This window comes from Pelobates fuscus, chromosome 4 (assembly GCF_036172605.1).
Source record: "Pelobates fuscus isolate aPelFus1 chromosome 4, aPelFus1.pri, whole genome shotgun sequence".
NCBI classification, from domain to species: Eukaryota; Metazoa; Chordata; class Amphibia; order Anura; family Pelobatidae; genus Pelobates; species Pelobates fuscus.
Window position 1 is genome coordinate 286,354,894 of NC_086320.1, and position 25,379 is coordinate 286,380,272.

At 42.6% G+C, this 25,379-nt stretch overlaps 1 protein-coding gene across 1 annotated transcript; it reads right to left on the bottom strand.

The window, feature by feature from the left end:
- Positions 1–20,969: 20,969 nt before the first annotated feature.
- LOC134609439 (uncharacterized) lies at positions 20,970–24,288 on the bottom strand (the record flags this gene model as incomplete). The annotated part of the gene is made up of 2 exons (XM_063453114.1): positions 20,970–21,776; positions 22,180–24,288. Coding segments are annotated over 2 exons (2,916 nt in total), but the record flags the coding sequence as incomplete, so codon positions are not given.
- Between the last annotated feature and the right edge of the window lie 1,091 nt (positions 24,289–25,379).

Sequence of the window (25,379 nt, forward strand, 5' to 3'; positions counted from 1 at the left end):
ATTTTCTAGCACTATATTTAACCCTGTAACTTTCCAAGACACCATAAAACCTGTACATGGGGGGTACTGTTTTACTCGGAAGACTTCGCTGAACACAAATATTAGTGTTTCAAAACAGTAAAATATATTACAACGACGATATCGTCAGTGACAATAAAATCTTTTGCATTTTTCACACACAAATGGCACTTACACTGACGATATAATTGTTGTGATACGTTGTACTGTTTTGAAACACTAATATTTGTGTTCAGCGAAGTCTCCTAAGTATAACAGTACCCCTCATTTACAGGTTTTATGGTGTTTTCAAAAGTTACAGAGTCAAATATAAGGTTTGCGTTTCAGTTTTTTCACATTAAAATTCGCCAGGTTGTCTTTGAGACCATATGGTAGCCCAGGAATGAAAATTATCCCCATGATGGCATACCATTTGCAATAGTAGACAACCCAGTGTATTGCAAATAGGGTATGTTCAGTTTTTTTTAGTAGCCACTTAGTCACAAACACTGGCCAAAGTTTGCGTTCAAATTAGTTTTTTGCATTTTCAAATATTAACACTAACTTTGGCCAGTGTTTGTGACCAAGTGGCTACTAAAAAAGACTGGACATACTCCATTTGCAATACCTTGGGTTGTCTACTTTTGCAAATGGTATGCCATCATGGGGGTAATTCTTATTCCTGGGCTACCATATGGTCTCAAAGGCAACATAACCAATCTGGCGAATTTTAATGTGAAAAAACTGAAATATGTAACATGCTAGATTTGACCCTGTAACTTCCCAAAACACCATAAAACCTGTACATAGGGGGTACTGTTTTACACGTGAGACATTGCTGAATACAAATATGTGTATTGTATTGCAGTAAAAACAAACAGTATTTTGACATTCACAGTTAAAATGTCACATAGAACTAAAACAATTTTAAAAATTCTTATTTTCTCCCATTTTTTAAAATATTTTTTTTATATTAAATTATGTTCCATGCCTAAATATTTGATGTTAAACGAAAGCCCTGTTTCCCCTGAATAAAATTATATATAATAAGGGGGGGTGCATTTAATATGAAAGAGGTGAATTACGGTAGGACAGACATATAGCGCAAATGCCAGGTTTTGTTTACGTTTTTTTTGGATCACAACTTGTACATTTGGCTGCGGTCTTAAGGGGTTAAAGGTTAATTATGTCAATATGCATTACTATAGACTATTATGATATAAGTTTTTAGGATGTAAAGAAGGAGATTTGTGATATTTTTAGAAGTATTGAAACTGTTTACTAGCTCAGTTTGGTGTATTTTCTTGTTTTTTATTTTAAAGTTAGAAATAACTTTAATATTTGCCATCACAATTTTTTAGTACATATAAAAAGAAATGCCAGAGCATCCACTCCAGACTAGATTATAACTTTATAATAAGGTTTTGTGTTTAAATTATAAGGAAGTTATTTCTATTCTATAGCATTCATGGTATTGTTAATGGCAGCTGTGAGCAATAGTTTGTAAGGACCAATAATGGCTCCTATTGTTCAAGTGTTCTTTAAGCAATCCGATCACATTTATACCTAATAGGCTTATCAGACTTTGGTTCATTCTGATACTAAATGCACAATTACATGTTGACATATTTGTGTCAGCAAAAAACAAAAATAAAACAGCTAGAGAATCTAGATAGAATATAAGCATGTTAGAGCTGTCAGTTAATAAACTGAGAATGTTCTGTTCCATTATTTTAGATCACAGTGGGAAAATTAACTCTTTCAGTTAGAGATGATGCATAACTTATTTATAAACAGGTTCACTGCTTAGGAATCTGCATATACAATGATGTTTATTTGAGAGGAGTGGGATTAAAAAGTTCCATTAAATGATGGATAGCTTTTTATCAATGAGAAAGTAATCAGCTACAGCCAACATTGCTTAGCTGAGTGACATTTTGACCATTGTCTATTTTCAATGCTATTTTGAAAAAAAAGTGATTGGTTTCAGTCAGTGCCAGTGCAAGGATTTTTGGCTACACAGTCTAAGATGCATTTTACTAAACCCCTCTCCTCAAAAATGCATCTTCATCTGTGTGTCTCGTAACCCCCTTTTTGAACTCCTTCTCCCCTCTATTGTTTCATATTCTCTCTTTTGCATGCTTTACCCCCTTTTGCTCCTTTGTTTGTCTTACACTTTGTTAAGTGTATTTTGCCCCCCTTTTTACACCTCTTTGTGCATCTCTTACAATTCCTCTTGTGTATCTCTTACTTGCACCAGCCTCTTTTTGGGTCTCTTACTACCCCACTAGCCTCTTTCTGTGTCTCTCTCCCCCCAGCTCCTTTGTGTGGTTCTTTCTCCCCAGTCTCTGTGTGTCTCTCTTTCCTTCCAAGCCATACTGACACAGATATAGAGGCAAAAATACATGCATGCACAAACATACTGACTCACCACCATACAGGTACACAGACAAAGTTTTTCAGGCACACATTTACAAATATATACAGGCACTCAGTCATAAAAGGCGCATATTAAAACAAACACAGTCATACAGGCACAGACATACAGACACAACCCCAGACATACAGTCATACAGAGACACACAGAAACATACATGCACTGTCATACAGAGGCATACAGACAGTTATGAAAAGACATACAGACACAAATGCAGTCATACAGAGACATATAGATGCAATCAGACATTGCTTCATATGCAGTCAAACAGAGTCACACATAAACAGGCATACAGAGACATACAGACAGAGACATACATTCATCCAGAGATATACAGATACAGCCATACAGAGACATACAGTCAGGCATACAGAGACAGACATAAACATCCATACAGTCTTACAGATACATACAGACACAGTCACACAGAGACATACAAATACAGGCATAAAAGGACATACAGACACAGTCATATGGAGACATACATACACAGACATAGACACGTGCATACAGAAACATACAGAAAGGCATACAGAGACATACATACATACATACACACACAGTCATACATACACAAGACATTCAGTCATTCAAAGACATACAGACATATATAGATAGACATACAGAGACATATAGACACAAGCAGTAACAATTAAATATTTACATTTCAGTCCTGTGCTATCAGGTCCCTGGGAACCATGTTGTCAAGCTCTGTGGAGTTCCAATTCAGTAGCCCAGCTCAAACACTAGGCACCCGCCATGAGGTGTGCTACACACAAAGCAGAGATATAACATGATTCATATACCTGTCCCCACCACACAGTCTGAAGCATACACCAGAGTTGGAGGCTGGGCTGGACAGAGGTGTTGGAGCACAGTACATGATGTGGTGGTCTTCTACCCCTAGGCCAGTAGCACCAGACTTGTGATAGCTATTCAATTACCTGAACCACCTTGAAAACCTCTAATTCTACATGATATGTCTCTATAAATCCTATAAAAATCAGCTCTTGTGCTTGAATTGCTGTAAAATAAAGATTTATATTAAAAGAAACATGTAAACATGGCGTGGGTCCTTGGATACATAAGGACATGTGGGTCACAAATTAGCAGTGAATTGGGAAACTGTGGTTGCTAATTTTTAAGTAGATGTGTCATGGTTTTATGGCAAGAGACCTCTGTGCCTCGTGTGAGAGGAGGAAGCTGTGCATACGTTTAACATAGGATAAGACCAATGGTGGTAGGAGAGGCTAGGCATACGCATCCAGAGACGCTGAAGAGGAAAAGGGCAGGAAAAGGACTAAGTAGAGATGATCAGGTCTGGTCGACCCAATTATTTTGTTGAGTTAAGACTACATTTGTTAACAACTCAAGAATCCCCTATGGTAAGTTTTCAGGGTGTCATGGACCAGGGTTATGAGTTTATCCATTTCTCTTGCTTCTTCCTTTTTATAACCATTTTTATTCAAGTATTGTTACTTTTTGACAAAACTCATCCACTGCCCAACTTGTAGTTAAGAATACCGAAGCCAACTTATTATCTGGTCTCATCAGAGAGAAAAATGTTTTTGACAATATTAAGGCCCAGGAGCCTAGCAGAAAGGGTAATAAGCTAGACAAAAGAAAAAACAATTGTATCTGTAAGGCTTACCACCAGTAGTTTAAGAAGGTCCCACTCTCGCCGTAGACCTTCCAATACTGGTCAGATGTACAACTATGCATTTCAATTACCACCGGACAAACAATTTGAATGCCTGATTTTGTATGGTTTATACAACTTGTAACTGGGCAGCAGCTTCAAAAATTTCTAGCCAAACCACCTTCTTATTCAGTAAGTGTTTTTAACTAATGATAAGCTGTTTAAAGGTATGATATCGAATACCAAAACTCCAAAAAAAAAAAATGTTTTAGAGTTAGTACTCACTAATTATGCAAATGTGCGATTTTTTTGTTTGCTAAAAGGTAACTGTAGATTTTGCTTTTTTTTAAAATCCCAAAAGTCAATTTTCTTAATGTTCTTGTGTCCCTTTTTTTTTAACAGAAATCTAGCTATTCTGAAAACATTTCATTGATTTGCTCATACATTGTTTTTAAAAAAAAATTTTTATTTATTAAACTGTTGATAAATAAATAAATTGAAAGGCTGCCAATCAACCTTATCTTCCACCTATACTCTAGATTCAATACACATAACAGGGTCAATGTTATCTGCCTGCATCAGGCAATGCTTCAAATGATGTCATATTATGTATCCCAGCACTGGTCACTCTACTGGTGTTTTTACACAATACTAATAACATATTTAATGAATGGTCATTTATTTAAAATACAATATATAATTATATGCAATGTTAAAATATCAACGTGTATTGACTTTAACATAGTATACATTTGTAACCTTATTTCAGTTCTCCAACCATGAATTGGAATCTATTATTTAGCAGTACTTTATCATTGGTTTTATCTCTAGATTTTCTCACAAAGTCTAATAGAAAATACAGAGAGAAAAGAAAAACGATGTACTATATCATTGTTAATAGAACCTGGTCCTACATTTCAAGCAGTGTACAGTGCGCAAATATGTGGATCAAGCAGACTTAAATGTCTGTTGACTTGAGATGCACTATGGGCTCCCCCTAGTGCTCTTTATAGTAATAATCTCAGTTCATAAGCACAGTATGCACCAATGTAAGTGTATTCTCTAAAGATCAATAAACATTTAGAAGCTTGTTCGCAACTGCTGAATTTTAGCTTCACTAACATGTAAGTACTACAACTCATCAGAATCAAAATCAATCCTTCCATTAGTTAAAGCACTCACACTTAAAGGGACACTCCACAGCCCAAAATGCAAAATAAATACAAATCACTGTTTAGCAGATATGCCCTAATTGAAAACTGCATGCATTTAATTATGCATTTTTTCATTGCTGGTATATATAAAAACAGCTTGCAAAACCCTATCTCTTGTCTGTCTGCTTTTGCAAACCCTCCCCCTTTTAACCCCACCCAGATGTTTCCGGAGATGTCCAATTACAGACTTCCCAATGCAGCTCAATGGGAGGTTTTTGCAAGGCAGGTGCTCTGAGTCATTGCTGCCGCTTGAGTTCAGCTGCACTGAGCTAACTAAACCAGGAAGTTAAAGTATCGGTTGTCTACTCGAAAGCCAAGGGGATGTTATCAGGTTAATTTACAAAAGTGCTAATTTCTATTAAAATCTGCACTTTTTGCAAAATGAAACAAATAGAGCACACTCTTCACTCATAATGCTTTTCAGCAAGTTCAAGTGTCTTAGGGGTCTGGAGTCTGTCTTTAACTCTGGCACAAATACTTTTTTAATCCTCAATGGAGACTTGGTAAACAACGTGAACTTTGTGAAATGTTAGCTTATTAAGCATGTCTCCATTGAGATACTTATCTTGGGAGAGCTTTGCATGCAACAAATCACAGCCCATGTTGAGAGTTTTGTCTTTCCGTTAGGCCATATTGATGATGAATCATGTTTGGTAAATCCCTGAGATGATCTATTATTTTTAAAGGGACACACCTGTTCCCTAGATCAGTGTTTCCCAACCCAGTCCTCAAGGCACACCTACCAGTCCAGGATTTAAAGATTACCCAGTTTTGTCTAAGGTGTTTTTAGAAGAAAAAAAAAAAAAAAACACCTTAGACACAACTGTGTCACCCCTAAATCCTGGACTGGTAGGTGTGCCTTGAGGACTGGGTTGGGAAACACTGCCCTAGATAGACCATCAAATCCTCCTTTTCTCTCTCCATAACAGGTCACCTACAACTACCAGTTTCACCATAGAACCTGAATTGGGCTGAAACAACTGCCATAACACACGAAGAAGTAAAGTAAATACAATTTTCCAAAAACAGCCTCTCAGCAATGGCACTCCTTTAATTGTTTTGGCCTCACTAAGGGGCCTTAGTAAAACTTTACAAAAGTTTTAATAAAGGCCTGTTATGAGGCCAAAACATCACCTGTTCTGTATTGGGAACCAAATAAAAGAGCACCACTGATAAGAGGTTTTTGTTGACAATACTGTCCTATTCCGGAGTTCCATCAGCAGAGCACCTAATGGATCAAACTGGCTTAAAGATAATAGTGACAGTGACACAAAAATTGAACCCAACTAGCCAGAACATATTGACTTTCCAAAACTCTCTTCATTTTAAAGGAATACTAAACAATGAAAGCTTGCTGAAATGCATTATGTGTGAAGAGTGTGTCCTCTTTTTACATTTTAGAAAAAGTGCGTTCAATTGTGTTCGTGCCTTTAGTTTGTCTGTGGTGGTTTTTTTTTATCTGAAAATAATTGCATTAAAGTGGCATTATCACAAATCATGTACATTGAGGTGTTATATTGCTCTCAATATTAGAGGGAACTCAAAACTAACATCGAAAAGTGCTCAAATCAGATCCGGGTGTTTTCAGGATGCCGATTGGGCTCCAATCTGGGCTTGCTTCTCCCTAGAACAGGGATAGGCAACCTTCGGCACTCCAGATGTTGTGGAATACATCCCCCATAATGCTCTTACACCCATAATGCTGGCAAAGTATCATGGGAGGTGTAGTCCAAAACATCTGGAGTGCCAAAGGTTTCCTTTGCCTGCCCTAGAAACACCCTACATCAAAGTCGTATTGACACCTAGCACAGTGCCACGGTGAAGACTGAACTTAAAACAGTACACATTGTTTTATTCACTAAAATTGGAACTGAGAATTTACAAAGGGATTGCATTTTTTAAGCTAAAACAATGAAAATTATTTTTCCAGTTTGGCTATTTTGGATTAAAATATGGAACTATTTTGTCAAGTCTCAACAATTTCCTGAGTTACAGCTTGTTAGAGCCACACTTTTAGATAATGTCATGAATCACAAAATCTTCAGTGCTGCAAAATTAAAAGTTTTTTGGCAGCTACATTACGGCTGCTAAAGGTTTTCTAATCTCTTACGGAAATAAATAGGAACCTCTAGGTGTTATTTAGCACATGGAATTCCTTGTTGGATACTGTCACTATCTCCCTACAAATTGCACCTAGCCCAACTAGATGTAACTAGATTGCAACTGCCTCCTATTAATACATTTAGTTAGGAAAGATTCATATAATGCACACTTAAAGAGACAGTATCGTTACCAAAGCAACTTTAGCTTAATGAAGCAGTTTTGGTGTATAGACCATGCCCTTGCAGTCTCACTGCTCAATTATCTGCCATTTATGAGTTAAATCACCTTATTTATGCAGTCCTAGTCACACCTCCATGCATTTGACTTGCACAGACTCCCAAAACACTTCCTGTAAAGACTCATCTAATGTTTACACTTCCTAAAGTGCAAATTATGTTTCTTTTAAAATGTCTTATCCCGTGCTCTGTTAATAGCTTGCTAGAGTCTGCAAGAGCCTCCTGTATGTAATTAAAGTTCAGTTTATTGAGCAGGAAATAAAAACTTTAAAAGTACCGGTAAGTTACATCTGATTGAAAATGAAATTATATTTTTTTTTTCATGCAGGCTGTGTCAGTCACAGCTAGGGGAGATGTGGCTAGTGTTGCATAAACAGAACAAATTGATATAATTCCTAAATGGTAGTAAAGTTAAACACTAAAGCCAACCTATAAGCAGGATGTGTAAATACATTCATAATAAATATCTGTAAAGCTTGGCAAGTCTTATGTATGTGGACATGTCTCTGTGTGATATGTTCATGAGACACAAACATACATGCTATCAAAATAAAATAATATGTTAATGAAAAGGAAACATAGTAAAAAAAAATCTGTATTAAATTCCAGTGCAAATGTACCTCTCCTTTTAAAAACAAAGTGAAATCAATAACACAAGGGGTTAAATAATGAGAAATGGTTAAATAAAATTTGCACAGGTGAGGATTGAAGGCGCTAAACACACCTTTATTAGTGTCGTAGTGTAGTTGCTATGGCAATAAACTTAGCAATGCTCCATTTATTTGACACAGAGGCAAGTCACAAACGGTATATACGATCTTTGTGACAAAATCAATGGAAGTGAATGTAATGTACTGACGTTAAATCTGGTGTACAACTGGATGCGTAATCATTTTCTTTCATTGTTAAATATATTAGTGAGATATTAGAGATGTTAGTGAGTACACTCTACTTCTTCTAATGATGCTATCGTTATACCGAAGATTCAAGTGAGAAACTTGGGATTTTTGACCAGCATCATTGACAAATATTACAAAATCCAACCGAGAGAAACTTTTTTAACCAAAAAAAAAAATTTCATTTTATTTTGGTTTCCTGACCACCCACAATATCTTGAAAAATAAGGATAAGGATAATAAGCTAAAAGAAATCCTCTTTAAAGTCAGCTTTGCAATAAACATATCCCAAAGACTGTATTTCACCATCTGTATAAATCAATAATCAATAAAAAGCTTAGCAAGTACAAGGAGTTTTTCTGCCATGTTTTACTTTGTGACAGATTTCAGAACACATTATTAAAGTGCCATAAGTGGAGGACAGGGTTTTCGAGAGAGAAAGATAAGTGTGAGTTTAATCAGATGATGTTGGGCATGTTCGTATTGTTGGTTTTGTGTTGTTGTTACAGCTGACATCAGCTTGCTTCCATTCTGTTTCTAACAATAATGCTGCGGGGAAACATAGCAACTAAAGCAGTAGTGATGTCCCGGACGGTTCGCCGGCGAATAGTTCCTGGCGAACATAGTGTGTTCGCGTTCGCGGGCGAACATATGCGATGTTCGGTCCGCCCCATATTCGTCATCATTGAGTAAACTTTGACCCTGTACCTCACATTCAGCAGACACATTCCAGTCAATCAGCAGCAGACCCTCCCTCCCAGACCCTCCCACCTCCTGGACAGCATCCATTTAAGATTCATTCGGAAGCTGCATTCATTTTTATTTATTTTTTCAATTTATTATTATTTTTTTTCCAGTGCATATAAATGTTACAAGCAGATACTCCCCCCAGACACTCTGTGTTACTGCAGATACTCCCTCCAGACACTCTGTGTTACTGCAGATACTCCCCCCAGACACTCTGTGTTACTGCAGATACTCCCTCCAGACACTCTGTGTTACTGCAGATACTCCCCGCACCTGTGCTGGCTGGACATGGCAGAAAACGCTTTGAAAAGGAAGCTCCTCATTAAATTTGTAAAGGGACTAGGAACTCTCTGGCTTTGGTTCTCTTTGAGAAAGCCAAATCTCCTTTGCCACTAAATCTCCAACTCCAGAGTTCAAACCAATGCCCTTCTTCCCCTTGCAGAGACGACCTTGGTGTACTTGACAAACATGTGGCACGGTACACGAAAAGCGACCATATGGTAAGTCTGATAACCACCCTTTCTTCTCGTCTAGGAGTGGGAGGCAGACTCAATCAGTTTTCACATGGCTAGTCTATGATAACCTCTGATGCGTAAGGTTCTTCAAACAGTGCTGGGATAGCACCTGGAGTTTGTGTCTCCCCATATACAGATTATTACCCTTCCTTGGGAACTTGTTTTTTCCCAACAGGATGGTGATCTGGTCACCAAGGGAAAACTGATCTTAAAGCAAAACGTGGCATTCAGGAGATACCTTGAAATGCCTAAGGGTTAGTTTGCAACCTCCTAAATGTCCTGAAAAAGGGTGATGGTGTTCGCCAACATGTTTGTCCAGTACCACCATTTCCTCCCCGCCATGGTTTCCCCAACTTCTGGAAATGTTGACCGATTCCCTTGACTTCACCCGACTGTGGACACTCTTCTCTCAGACCTGGAGGAGAACTCACACAAAGTGATTGGTTGGGGATTGCTCTTCCCTTTGGCTTGGCTGATTGAAAGTGTATGAGTTTTGTTTTGAATATGTTTATTGTTATCACATAAAGACATCGCAAACCTGCGATTAAACATAATGTTGCCTGCGCAGAGGCTCTTTATAAGATTAATTGCAGTATTGCCTGCGCAGAGGCTCAGTGTGCTGAAATGTAATTTGTGAATAAGCTGTTGCCTACGCAGAGGTCCAGTATGATTTTACAGGATGCCAATCATCGGTACTACCCTAGCATTTAAGTTCAGTGCTGCACTGCTGGTCAATTATAGCCTCTAGTAATCTATTTGTCTTGCATATTGAATGGGGAGCTTAAAAATAAAAACGTATGTTAAGAGCAAATACAGGCGCAACTAGTTGCTTGAATCGTACGGTGCGGTAAGCATATATGGCAGAGGTATTGCATCCGTCTGGCGATGATAAATCTTGTCAGTTAGTATTATAACAATGTCTGATTAATAGTACTATGCGAATGCTATGAAATAATGTACAAAAAGAATAATATATAATAAGAAATTAAATAAACTAAAAATGATCAATCTGTTATCATGAGGGGCATATACGATTTCAAGCTGTGGTGACTTACTGTTCAATGCAGCTGTCTGGTTATTAAGTATGCGGTTAGAAACGACTTTACAGCCTATTATGCAGCAATCTGTGAGTATGTGTGCATCAATAAGTAGTATCTATCCTTGGCTCCTAGGGACGTTATGGCAGAGCATTGTAGGCTAACATAGAAAAAAGTAAGAACTTAACTTGCTTATAAAATGTTTCTGATATGAATTACCAGGGAGCTTTCCCTTTGTGAATGTCTAACTGTTTAGGCAAAACGAATCCTAACTTGGTAGCCGAGCAATTACTTAATGTACCGCCCTGTACAGCACATTTTAGCTGAATATGTATATACTAAGGAGCAGTACATCGTTAAGCAGTAATAAGGGATATGAACTTAGACAAAGCTTATGCGTTTTTAAACTAGAGTCCTACATGTTCCGTTAATTCCCCACGGAAATGGGTGCTGATGCAATGTTCATATATGGAGGTGAGAAGGCTTGGTGAGGTAACTGTACATGGCTGGAACAGCATGACGGCCTGCGTGACCGTCTGTGAGGAGTCTCTTACTGTGTCACCATCGTACTGTCCCTGGGTCGCCAGGCCTCCGTTCGTCCCCCCTGAGCCGACTCCCGCCAGCCAGCCGGGTCCCCCGCGGCACTGTGGGCACTCAGGAGCGCAAACCGGCCTTTGGACCCAACCACAAAATCCGCGGGTCGACCGCTCCCTGCACCTCCCCAGCTGCACGTGAGTCCACTTGGAGCGCGCACTCTGCTGTCTCACCCGCTGCCGGCCTCATATTTGGCGCTGGTGGCTATCCCCCCCGACCACCGGTCCGTCGGGAGGGGCAGCGTTTGTCCCGCCCCACCGGGCTCGCGACATCAGGGACAAAAGCTCTCCGGGGACCCCACAGACCCGGAGGCTCAGGCGCCCACTCCACTAGCGGTCAGGGGCCTAGCTCGGGGGTCCGTCTGGTGCCCTGAACCTCCAGGGCCCGCACGCGGTGTTCCGGTCAGCCTCCCTTGTGTAGTCTTCTGTGTTCCCTCTCCTGTGGGATAGGTCTGCAGGCGGGCCCCTGTCTGGTGGCCTTTGCCTGTGTAGGGGATCGTGTGGACCCCACGCGGTATCTACCGCCCTGGAGTGTGTCGTCCCCATACGGCCGGGATTACCCCCACCGGCCGGGGGGGGGAGCGGGGCCGGGCCCCCCCTTGCGGCTTTTGCTGTCCTCAGCGAAGAATTGCCGGGGTTCAGATGTCCCTGGCCTGTTGGGCTGCTATCCGTGTTACTACAGGTGCCGTGCATGTCCAGGCTTAATTTGGCGTGTAGGCCCGCTTTAGGAGTTTCGATGTTCCCATCTCAGTACCGGGTTCAGTGTGGTATCGTCAGGTAGCTGATCTGTTCCTCGTCAGTAATATGCAGAGGGATCCCGCTTTATCGTATTTTGTGTGTTCTTTTTAGCCGTTTTCCTGGGCTCAAGGCTGGGAGACATGAGGTGCTGCTGCCATTCAGCTTGGCGGCCCGGCCCCGCCCCCCAAGTGTATGAGTTTTCTCTAGATTGTAAGCTTGTTTGAGCAGGGAACTCAACAACCTATTGTACTGTACCAGTTTGTAATTGTCTCATTTATTGTTACATTTCCCCCTATATACTACTGTAACGTTCTGCGGAATAAGTTGGTACTATATAAATGCCACTAGTAATAATATTATAATGAGGATCACAGATACTCTTGCATTGCCCCAATAGCAGAAGCAAGATCAGTAAAACACATAGCATAACATTGTGGCAATAGCGATAACGGCACATTTTTAACACAGATATGGATTGACACCTATCCTAAGGATCCCTGATTCACATTGACACAGAGCAGAATAGGGACTATTCTCCCTACATAGGGTCACTTGGCAGATATGGATTGACACCTGTCCTCAGGGACCCTGATACACACTGGGGGGGGACTTACTGTCCTCCCCCCCCGCCCCCACCCCTGCGCGGTGGGTGGGAGCCATAAAAATAATGAGGGGCAGGACCTACTTTCCTCCCCCCGGCCCCCACCCCTACGCGGTGGGTGGGGGCCATAAATAACAATGGGGGGACCTACTTTCCTCCCCCCGCCCCCACCCCTGCGCGGTGGGTGGGGGCCATAAAAATAATGAGGGGGGGGACCTACTGTCCTCCCCCCCTGGCCCCCACCCCTGCGTGATGGGTGGGGCCCATGAAAATAATAAGGGGGGGACCTACTGTCCTCCCCCGGCCCCCACCCCTGCGCGGTGGGTGGGGGCCATAAAAATTATGAGGGGGGGACCTACTGTCCTCCCCCCTGCGCGGTGGGTGGGGGCCATAAAAATAATGAGGGGGAGGGACCTACTGTCCTCCCCCCCTGGCCTCCACCCCTGAGCGGTGGGTGGGGGCCCTAAATAAAAATCCCTGCCCAATCAAAGGTGACTAGGGGTCCCCAAGCCCCTAATCACCCACCCCCCACCCCAAAAGAAGTTACCCCCTACCTACCCCCCTCACCCTAAAAAAATAGTGAGGGGGGAATAAAATAACTAACCTGTAAAGAAAAATTCAACTTACCATTTGACGTCTTCTTTTTTCTAAAATCTTCTTTTTTCAGCCCCAAAAAAGGGCAAATAAAAAGCCATAAGAACCGACGCAATTTAAAAAAATAAAAAAATAAAAAATCCATCTTCACCCATGGAGGGCTCCACGCAGACTGAGCTCTGCAGGGCGGGGGAAGGCTTATAAAGCCTTGCCACGCCCTGCAATTAGGCTAAGAACACTCTGATTGGCTGGTTTAAGCCAATCAGAGTGCTCTTTGTCATTTTACACAGCGTGGGAAAATTCTAAAGAACTTCCCCACGCTGTGTAAATGACACAGAGCACTCTGATTGGTTAGATTCCAAGCCCACCAATCAGAGTGCTCTTTGTCATTTTACACAGCGTGGGAAAATTCCAAAGAACTTTCCCACGCTGTGTAAAATTACACAGAGCACTCTGATTGGTTAGATTCCAAGCCCACCAATCACAGTGCTCTGTGTCATTTTACACAGCGTGGGAAAGTTTTTTGGAATTTTCCCACGCTGTGTAAAATGACAAAGAGCACTCTGATTGGTGGGCTTGGAATCTAACCAATCAGAGTGCTCTGTGTCATTTTACACAGCGTGGGAAAGTTCTTTGGAATTTTCCCACGCTGTGTAAAATGACAAAGAGCACTCTTATTGGTGGGTTGGAATCTAACCAATCAGAGTGCTCTGTGTCATTTTACACAGCGTGGGAAAGTTATTTGGAATTTTCCCACGCTGTGTAAAATGACAAAGAGCACTGTGATTGGTGGGCTTGGAATCTAACCAATCAGAGTGCTCTGTGTCATTTTACACAGCGTGGGAAAGTTCTTTAGAAATTTCCCACGCTGTGTAAAATGACAAAGAGCACTCTGATTGGCTTAAACCAGCCAATCAGAGTGTTCTTAGCCTAATTGCAGGGCGTGGCAAGGCTTTATAAGCCTTCCCCCGCCCTGCAGAGCTCAGTGTGCGTGGAGCCCTCCATGGGTGAAGATGGATTTTTTTTTTTAAATTGCGTCGGTTCTTATGGCTTTTTATTTGGCCTTTTTTGGGGCTGAAAAAAGAAGATTTTAGAAAAAAGAAGACGTCAAATGGTTTCTTTACAGGTTAGTTATTTTATTCCCCCTCACTATTTTTTAGGGTGAAGGGGGTAGGTAGGGGGTAACTTCTTTTGGGGTGGGGGGGTGGGTGACTAGGGGCTTGGGGACCCCTAGTCACCTTTGACTGCGGGGGGATTTTTATTTAGGGCCCCCACCCACAACTCAGGGGTGGGGGCTGTGGGGGGGACAGTAGGTCCCCCCGATTGGTTTTTTTTAGGGCCCCCACCCACCGCTCAGGGGTGGGGGCCAGGGGGGGGACAGTAGGTCCCCCCCCTCATTATTTTTAGGGCCCCCACCCACCGTGCAGGGGTGGGGGCCTGGGGAGGAGGACAGTAGGTCCCTCCCTCATTATTTTTATGGCCCCCACCCACCGCGCATGGGTGGGGGCCGGGGGGAGGACAGTAGGTCCCCCCCTCATTATTTTCATGGCCCCCACCCACCGCTCAGGGGTGGGGGGAGGACAGTAGGTCCCCCCATTGTGATTTATGGCCCCCAACCCACCGCGTAGGGGTGGGGGCCGGGGGGAGGACAGTAGGTCCCCCCCTCATTATTTTTATGGCCCCCACCCACCGCGCAGGGGTGGGGGCCGGGGGGGAGGACAGTAGGTTCCCCCCTTATTTTTATGGCCCCCACCCACCGCGCAGGGGTGGGGGCGGGGGGAGGACAGTAGGTCCCCTCCCATTGTGATTTATGTCTCCCATCCACCGTGCAGGGGTGAGGACAGTAGGTCCCCCCCCTTATCCTTATTTACTGTATATTCCCCTGTATAACAATGTTTGGCATTTAGTGAATATACCCTGCTCTGTGTCAATGTGTATCAGGGTCTCTGAGGACAGGTGTCAATCCATATTTGCCAAGTGACCCTATGTAGGAGGAACAGTCCCTATTCTGCTCTGTGTCAGTGTGTATCAGGGTCCCTGAGGACAGGTGTCAATCCATATCTTCCAAGTGACCCTATGTAGGAGGAACAGTCCCTATTCTGCTCTGTGTCAGTGTGTATCAGGGTCCCTGAGGACAGGTGTCAATCCATATCTGCCAAGTGACCCTATGTAGGGGGAACAGTCCCTATTCTGCTCTGTGTCAGTGTGTATCAGGGATCCTTAGGATAGGTGTCAATCCATATCTGCCAAATGACCCTATGGAGGGGGAACAGTCCCTATTCTGCTCTGTGTCAGTGTGTATCAGGGATCTTTAGGATAGGTGTCAATCCATATCTGCCAAGTGACCCTATGTAGGGGGAACAGTCCCTATTCTGCTCTGTGTCAGTGTGTATCAGGGATGCTTAGGATAGGTGTCAATCCATATCTGCCAAGTGTCCCTATGTAGGGGGAACAGTCCCTATTCTGCTCTGTGTCAGTGTGTATCAGGGTCTCTGAGGACAGGTGTCAATCCACATGTCAAGGTGTCAATATGTCATATGTCAGGTGTCAATCCATATCCATTGTGATTTAGGAATGTTAGGTGATTTATGCCCTTTATGGATTAAAACCAGACTCTGCATCAACTGTGTAATTTTCCATGGGAGTTTTGCCATGGATCCCCCTCCGGCATGCCACAGTCCAGGTGTTAGTCCCCTTGAAACAACTTTTCCATCACTATTGTGGCCAGAAAGAGTCCCTGTGGGTTTTAAAATTCGCCTGCCCATTGAAGTCTATGGCGGTTCGCCCGGTTCGCATGTTCGCGAACGTTTGCGGAAGTTCGCGTTCGCTGTTCGCGAACCGAAAATTTTATGTTCGCGACATCACTAAAAAGCAGGACTGAAAAAGGAAAATTACAGCCACAAACCCAAAGCTTGGATGATTACATCTGCTGACACCAGACGTCTGACAGTAATTCAAATCTGAGCATGCACATTATTGAGAAAATAGTGTCAATTCCCTGCAAGCTTATTTCATTTAAATTATTATGTAATGTGTTTCCTACTGACTGAATTATGTGATAACTTGCAGGGCAGCGGGCTCTTCTACATTGGGTCATGCCTTGCCAATGCAGAAAAAAGAACATTAATATTTATTTGTCACGTAAGAATACTTTAAATGTCCAAAAAACATCTTTCTTGTTAAATTCTGAGAATAAATCAGATGATCAGGGGGCATAGTAGACTGCACATTTTAGCCAGGGGTAAAATAATGCTGTAATGGAAGAATGCTTTCAATGATAGAATTTAAATGATATAATAGTTTATTTTTATTAATTAGCAAAATGAAAGAAGAGAAGACAAATCCAAGTCAAACTTAATGATATAGAGATCAGGGCTCTGTGGGGGCCATACCACCACTTTCAGGACACCTTGTTCTGTTTTGCTGAAGCCAGTTCTAAATGACTTTGGCTGTATGGTTGGGGTTGTTGTCATGCTGTAGCATAACATTGGGGCGAATCAGATTCCTCCCTGATGGTATTGCATGATAGATAATTATCTGGCCATAATTATTAGCATTGAGGAGACAATTAATGAGTACCAAACCCCAACTCCATTAGTAGAACCTCAGCCTTGTTTCCACACTGGAGGTATGACTTTTTATGTACTGTCTCATTTACCTCTCAACGGAGTTGAGTACCCAGTGGCTCCAAAGCAAGCCTTATCTTAGCTAGCATGTTGTATCACACTCTTTCCAGCCTAGCTTAGCTCACCACTAATCTAACATGCTAAATGTTTATGTATACACACATCAAGTAAAGTTCAGCTAACATGTTTCACATTACATATATTTTGAATGCTGTCAGTTACCATAACCAGACCTTGTTATTTCACTCATGTACACTGACACCCTCAATATGGTATTTCCTCTTGCATATCTATTTAAAAATGTGCCGTTATCGCTATTGCCACAATGTTATGCTATGTGTTTTACTGATCTTGCTTCTGCTATTGGGGCAATGCAAGAGTATCTGTGATCCTCATTATAATATTATTATTAGTGGCATTTATATAGTACCAACTTATTCCGCAGAACGTTACAGTAGTATATAGGGGGAAATGTAACAATAAATGAGACAATTACAAACTGGTACAGTACAATAGGTTGTTGAGTTCCCTGCTCAAACAAGCTTACAATCTAGAGAAAACTCATACACGTTCAATCAGCCAAGCCAAAGGGAAGAGCCATCCCCAACCAATCACTTTGTGTGAGTTCTCCTCCAGGTCTGAGAGAAGAGTGTCCACAGTCGGGTGAAGTCAAGGGAATCGATCAACATTTCCAGAAGTTGGGGAAACCATGGCAGGGAGGAAATGGTGGTACTGGACAAACATGTTGGCGAACACCATCACCCTTTTTCAGGACATTTAGGAGGTTGCAAACTAACCCTTAGGCATTTCAAGGTATCTCCTGAATGCCACATTTTGCTTTAAGATCAGTTATCCCTTGGTGACCAGATCACCATCCTGTTGGGAAAAAACAAGTTCCCAAGGAAGGGTAATAATCTGTATATGGGGAGACACAAACTCCAGGTGCTATCCCAGCACTGTTTGAAGAACCTTACGCATCAGAGGTTTTCATAGACTAGCCATGTGAAAACTGATTGAGTCTGCCTCCCACTCCTAGACGAGAAGAAAGGGTGGTTATCAGACTTACCATATGGTCACTTTTCGTGTACCGTGCCACGTGTTTGTCAAGTACACCAAGGTCGTCTTGATACCGGAGAAACTGACGGAAGCCAAGCACAGAGAGATGGACACAGGTTTCTTCAGGAAGGAAGAGATTCTTTATTGGATCACCGATCGGGACTCAGAGGGACTAGCGTCACCAAAATACAGCAAAGTCTGAGTACTGAATACATAGAGTACATTCCTTATATAGCACTGTAGCTCCTCCCACAATTAACTACACCCACACATACCCTTAACCTATTTAATGAATAGAGTCTAAACTCATCCATCCGGTCTAACCACGTGGCTCATCTGATACAAAGGAGAGGGACGCGTAATTCCAGTTCTTACATTCCTGCACCTGGTCAGTACAGTGATAACAGTATCTTAGCTACGTGTAATTAACTAACTGATACTACAAACACATATACATACATATGCCTTGTGGCAATCTTAGCCTGCTAAACTTGTATTTTACTGGAATTACATCACATTCCCCCCTTTGATGCCTCTGATATTTCACAATTACTTGAGGCATCACTTAACCTTGGTTTGCATATACCTCAGGTTACCATGAACCAGACCAGACTTATCTTATGATGTGAATCTTTTAACACTCATCTTCCTGCATTGGTTCTCCTTGATCTAGAGCCTTATACTTATATATCGCCATTATCTGTGCAGCAGCCTTCCTCTCTGCTATACTTCCTATCAGGCTTTGCACAGACCTAACTACTAAGGGTATAAGACACGGTAGGAGTAGACACAACAGTAAAATCAGTAGGACTCCACCTACCACTGCCTTAAGCCCTCCAAACCACTCATACCAGCTACCAAACCAACTACTTGGATTGTACCCTTTCCATACCTGAGTAGGCACATGCACTAGTTTAACCATATGGCTAGTAAGCTCAGCTATTGCTTGCCCTTCGTCATCTATTTGAAGACAGCAATTGCTCAGGTTAAACTTCCCACATACACCTCCCTCTACTGCCAAAAGGTAATCCAAGGCTAATCTATTTTGGTACACTGCTGTCCTCATCCTGGTATTATGCTTCGCTAGAAGATTGAGTGCTTGTGATGTCTCATTTGTGATAATCTCAACCACCGCCTGTAATCTTATAATACGGTTGAGCATATAAATTGGGGTTCTATAACCAAAGGTACCATCCTCAGCCCACGTGGCTGGCCCATAATAATCTATGATACGCTGGGGAGGCCATTCATCATCTTCCCAGGCGCCTATCTCTATGGGTCCCCTTTTCTTCCTATGATTCACATCATACACTTTAACACCTAAAGTCTCACCTGTTTCAATCGGTAACAAGAAGAAGGATGGTTTGAGCATACCCAACACACATGCCCCTTCCCAGTCCTGTGGCAGCTCCGAATAGGCTTTCTTACCACAGATCCAGTACAAATTTGCTGGGGCTCTCCAGGTAGATGTGATGGATAAATCAAACCACACATCCTTTAAACTGGCATATCTAGCAAACGGGTTAGATGGTTCTGAGACATTTGAAGCCGACCACCAAGTTGTATTCTTTGTATCATCATCATAAGCTTTTTGCCCTAGACAAGTTAATTCTCCTACAGAAGTATTATACATCATTCCTTTCCTTGCTATGCAAACATAACCTATGATGGAGGTCTTTAATCTCCACTCAGATTTACCTCTAACACTCATCTGATAATCGGCTTGTGAAGATATTAATTGGTCAACTGCCTCAGAACCGGACATTACCTCCTTTGCTTCCCAAGGCCATTGGTCTCCCATGTTAGTACCTCCACACACATAGCAGTTGGTAACATTAAGACTACCGGCAATACTTTCAGCTAGGTCAATGAACAGGTTTTTAGCGTTATGGGGGATCTTATTATCTATACTCATCTCTTCATAAAAGGAATGGTATACTTGATGAGTCTGGGAGGATACCGTATCAGTCTCTATTCCTATAAACAATAATGTCCCAGGATCTAAACCCGTCCCGTATATCTGAAACCCAAATAAATTTCCATACTTATCTAGGAACTTGTCGGGGTTATTAATAAGTATATGGACTGGGTTGCATTCCATAGACTTACAATAAGGGCTAGTCGGCAACTTAGTCACTATCATGTCTTTGTCTACTGTCTGTCCCCAAGTTGCCCACCCCACACAAGACCAATATGGGCAAAAGTTATAATCTCTATTTGGGCATCTAGGACTTACATATTTATTTTTGCTACTGGGACAAATATATTTATCGTTAGACCCATACGTCCTCTCCCATCTAAGATCCCCACATACATTCCACGGTTTTCTACCACTTGATATCGCCTTACATGCATCAAATAGCAGAACACCCGAAGAATGTACGGATTCTAACACCGTCTTATTAATTAGGGTCCCCTGAGGATCTCCATTCCTGAGAGTCAACCAAATTGTACGAGGTTGATACTCTGGACTGAAGCACTTAGGTTCTCCTACTCCTAAATGGCACACACTATAATCTATATTTAAGTATCTACATCTCGATACATCTCCTTTACACTCGTATTGTGAATGCCAAATTAGGGTTTGGGAAATATGGTTACCTGTTCTCGTAGTCTTAATGCATACCTCACAGCTAGGAGTGTCGGTACCTCTACCTTCCTGAATATAAAAACACATATAAATAAACACAATCAAAAGCACATCTTTCGCCGTCATCCTCAGTCTTCGTCCGTGCGATGGAACCTCAGCTTCCAGGATGTGAGGGCTGCAGGGAATGGAGTTCTGCTCATCTTCACAGGTGTCCCTTCGAGACTTTCCTGGCTTATACACTATGTGATGGTAAGCGGACAGGCTTTATTATGGCCTTCTCACTCACACCTGTAACAATAAAATTTGTAATCCACAATAATTCCTCGTTACTCCGACTGAGTAGTGCGTTTTAACCGGATCTTGCAGGGATTCTCTGGATCTGCTGTAACTTGCCAAGAATCGACTGCTGCTGGTTTAACCCTGGAGTGATGTATCCACGGAGTCACTTCTGCTACTTTTATTGCTGTAGGGGTAGACAAGAGAACAACATAAGGACCTCTCCACTTGGGCCCTAACGGTACAGTATTCCACTCTTTAATCCACACTTGGTCTCCTGGATGATAACTATGAACAGGGGGATAAATATTCACAGGTAATCTATCTTGTACCCATTTCTGTACCTCCTCCATAGTCTTACCCAACTCTACAACCTGCTGCCGGGTAATTCCTTCTCCCAACTGACTCAAGTCCCCCCTTAAGTTACCAAGTACGGGAGGTGGTCGCCCATACATGATTTCAAAAGGAGAGAGGCCCATCCTTCTGGTAGGGGTACTGCGGATTCGCAATAAAGCTATGGGTAAGAGAACGTTCCACTTAAGTTGGGTTTCCTGACACATTTTAGCCAACTGGTTCTTTATAGTTCTATTCATTCTCTCTACCTTACCAGAACTCTGGGGTCTATATGCAGTATGAAGCCTCCACTTTATACCAAGCATATGAGTCAGTTGTTGTAGGCACTGGTGAACAAAAGCTGGACCATTGTCCGATCCTATAGAACAGGGTAGTCCATATCGGGGTATTATTTCTCGTAGCAGGAATCTCACAACTTCTCCTGCTTTCTCTGTACGAGTAGGACATGCTTCTACCCAGCCTGAATAGGTGCACACAATTACCAACAGGTAACGATGTCCACCCGATTTAGGCATTACTGTAAAGTCTATTTGTAGATCGGACATGGGGAGTCCCCCCATAAACTGGACTCCTGGTGGCTTTACTGGTCCTTGTCTTGCATTATTCTTAGCACACGTTACACATCTGCGTACAATGGCCTGAGTCAAGTTGGACAATCTTGGTATGTAGAAATGTTTCCTGAGAGATTCTTCAGTACTGTCTCTCCCAGAATGTGTCCCGTTGTGATAATTTTGGACAATTTTCTACCGCTAGTGATGCTGGTATGACTATTCTTCCATCTTCTAGCTGATACCACTTGTTCTCCAAATACTTTCCCGGTTCAGTCTTTAACCACTCCTCTTCTTGAGCTGTATAAACTGGAGTCCATTGGGACAGTGGAGTTGGTATAAGAGCAGCTATATGCCCCACATACTCCTGTCTTCCTGATTCAGCAGCACGCTTAGCTGCACTATCTGCCATCCGATTTCCCTTGGTTACATCACCATCTCCTCTCAGATGCGCTCGACAATGTATGATACCGACTTCTTTCGGCTCCCACACTGCTTCCAATAGTTGTAGGATTTCAGCTGCGTACTTGATTTCTTTGCCTTCTGAATTCAGTAGTCCTCTTTCTTTATACAAAGCTCCGTGGGCATGAGTGGTTAAAAACGCATACTTAGAGTCCGTATAGATATTTACTCTTAAACCTTCAGCCAATTGTAACGCTCGTGTTAGTGCTATTAATTCTGCCTTTTGTGCTGATGTTCCTTTCGCCAGTGGCCGAGCTTCTATCACCTTGTCTATTGTTGTCACTGCATATCCTGCATAGCGGATCCCTTCTTTCACATAACTACTGCCGTCGGTGTAATATTGAACATCGGGGTTCTGGATGGGAAAATCACGAAGATCTGGTCTACTTGAAAATACTTCATCCATTACTTCCAAACAATCATGTTGACTTTCAGTAGGTTGCGGCAAAAGGGTAGCTGGATTTAAGGTGTTTACAGTCTCTAAATGCACTCTTGGGTTTTCACACAACATTGCTTGATACTTGGTCATACGGCTGTTACTAAACCAATGATTTCCTTTGTAATCCAACAACGTCTGTACTGCATGTGGGACTCGTACATAAAGTTCTTGACCCAGAGTGAGTTTATCGGCTTCAGCTACTAGCAGGGCGGCTGCAGCTACGGCTCTTAGACACGGTGGAAGTCCGCTGGCCACTGCATCCAGTTGCTTAGACATGTAGGCAACAGGTCTTTGCCATGATCCCAAGTACTGTGTCAATACTCCCACAGCCATTCTTCTTTGCTCGTGTACATATAAGTAGAATGGTCGTGTGTGATCAGGTAGACCTAATGCTGGGGCACTCATCAAAGCCTTCTTCACATCTTCAAATGCCGTTTGCTGTTCTTGGGTCCATAGGAAGGGGTCGTGCTCTGTACCTTTGATGGCTGCGTACAGAGGTTTTGCCAGTATCGCATAGCTGGGAATCCATATCCTACAGAAGCCTGCTGCCCCCAAGAATTCTCGCACTTGTCTTCTATTCTTGGGTATTGGTATTTGGCAGACAGCTTCTTTTCTCTCTGGCCCCATAATCCTTTGACCTTCAGAGATATGGAATCCCAGATACTTGACAGTTGGCAAACACAACTGAGCCTTCTTCCTGGACACCTTGTATCCTGCCTTCCAGAGAATATGTAGTAGATCGTGCGTTGCTTGCTGACATTTTTCTTTTGTAACTGCTGCTATCAACAAGTCATCTACATATTGTAACAATACACATTCTCCTGGGATAGACTCGAAATCCAGTAGATCTTGACTTAGAGCTGAACCAAATAGGGTAGGTGAATTTTTAAACCCTTGGGGCAGTCTTGTCCAAGTCATTTGGCGTTTTGAGCCCGTTACAGCGTTCTCCCATTGGAAAGCGAAAATACATTGGCTTTCTGCGGCAATTCGGAGGCAAAAGAAGGCATCTTTGAGATCTAAGACTGTGAAGTAAGTAGCCCCGCCCGGAATTAAAGCAAGCAGGTTATATGGATTGGGTACAACTGGATGTATGCTAACAACCGCATCATTGACTGCTCTTAAGTCCTGTACAGGTCGATACTCATCTGTACCGGGCTTTTGAACAGGCAGCAATGGGGTGTTCCAGGGGGAAGTACAGAATTTTAGGATACCATACCGTATGAACTTATCCAGATAGGATTGGATGTTCTTCTTAGCCTTCTGCGGAATGTGATATTGTCTTAGGCTCACTGGATAAACCCCATGTTTCAGTTCAATTTTTATTGGTGGAATATTGCGGGCCAGTCCTGGTGGGTTGTTCTCTGCCCAAACTCCTGGTATGTTAAACAATGTCTCATCACTCCTAGGGTTTTGGCTAGTCAACACTGTATAAAGTCGCCACTCTTCTTCCTTTGGTACGGATAAAGTCATAATACCTGAAGGTCCATTAAACTTTAAAGATGTTGTTCCATCTGGTAGGAACGTAATCTGCGCTTGTAATTTGGATAGCATATCACGTCCCAGCAATTGGACTGGACATTCAGGCATATAAAGGAATTGGTGTTTTACTACGTGGCCTCCCAATGTACAGAGTCGACTTTTAAGAACCGGTTTTTCAGCACTTCTTCCAGTTGCTCCTATCACAGTAATAGTCCTTCCAGATGGAGGAGCAACTAGATTAGTCACCACTGAATGTTCAGCACCAGTGTCGATCATGAACGCACTCCTTTTCCCCCCTATTGATACATCGACCATAGGCTCCGCTCGACCAAGGGGGAAGGAGCCCGGTCGGTATCAATAGTCCTCCATGACAGTGTCAGCCAATCCTACAAAGTCCCTACCTTCTCTATCGCGGGACCTTTGCGCTGCTGGAATATACCTGTCTTCCCTAACACTTCCTCTGTTCCCATTACTCCCTCTATAACCATTACTCCCTCCGGGACCTCCTCTACCTCTCGCTCTACCTCTAAAGTTTCCGTAGCCTGCCCTGGGTTGGTCTCTCTCGTACTGCTCTCTTTGCGGACATTCGTTCCTCCAATGCCCTTCTTCCTTGCAATACGCGCATTGATCCCTACTCAAAGGCTCCCTACTCCATCTATTATTGCCTCTATCTGGGCCCCGTTTATCTACGCCTGCGATCGCTACCGCTAGCATATCAGCCTTTTTACGCATCTTGCGCTCTTCCTCTTTCTTACTTTCTGTATCCCTGTTCATATAGACCTTATTTGCTACCTCCATTAGTTGGGTGATGGACATACCTGCAAACCCTTCTAACTTTTGTAGCTTGCGCTTAATATCTCCGTATGCTTGGCTGACAAAGGCGGAGTTAACCATTCGGGAATTGTCTGCGTCTTCCGGATTAAAGGGGGTATACAAGCGGTATGCCTCCAATAATCGGTCATAAAAGACACTGGGCGCTTCATCGCTTTTCTGGATCACCTCAACTGTCTTCGACATGTTAATGGCTTTCTTTCCTCCGGCTTTCATGCCAGCAATTATAGCGTCTCTATAGGCTCTGAGTTGAACCATATCAGCACCATTTACGTTCCAATCGGGATCAGTGTTGGGATAATGTGTTGCGGCCCATGCTGCTGGATTAGCTTGGTTCAAAGCACGGGCTCTATCCTCTAATGCTTTAATGG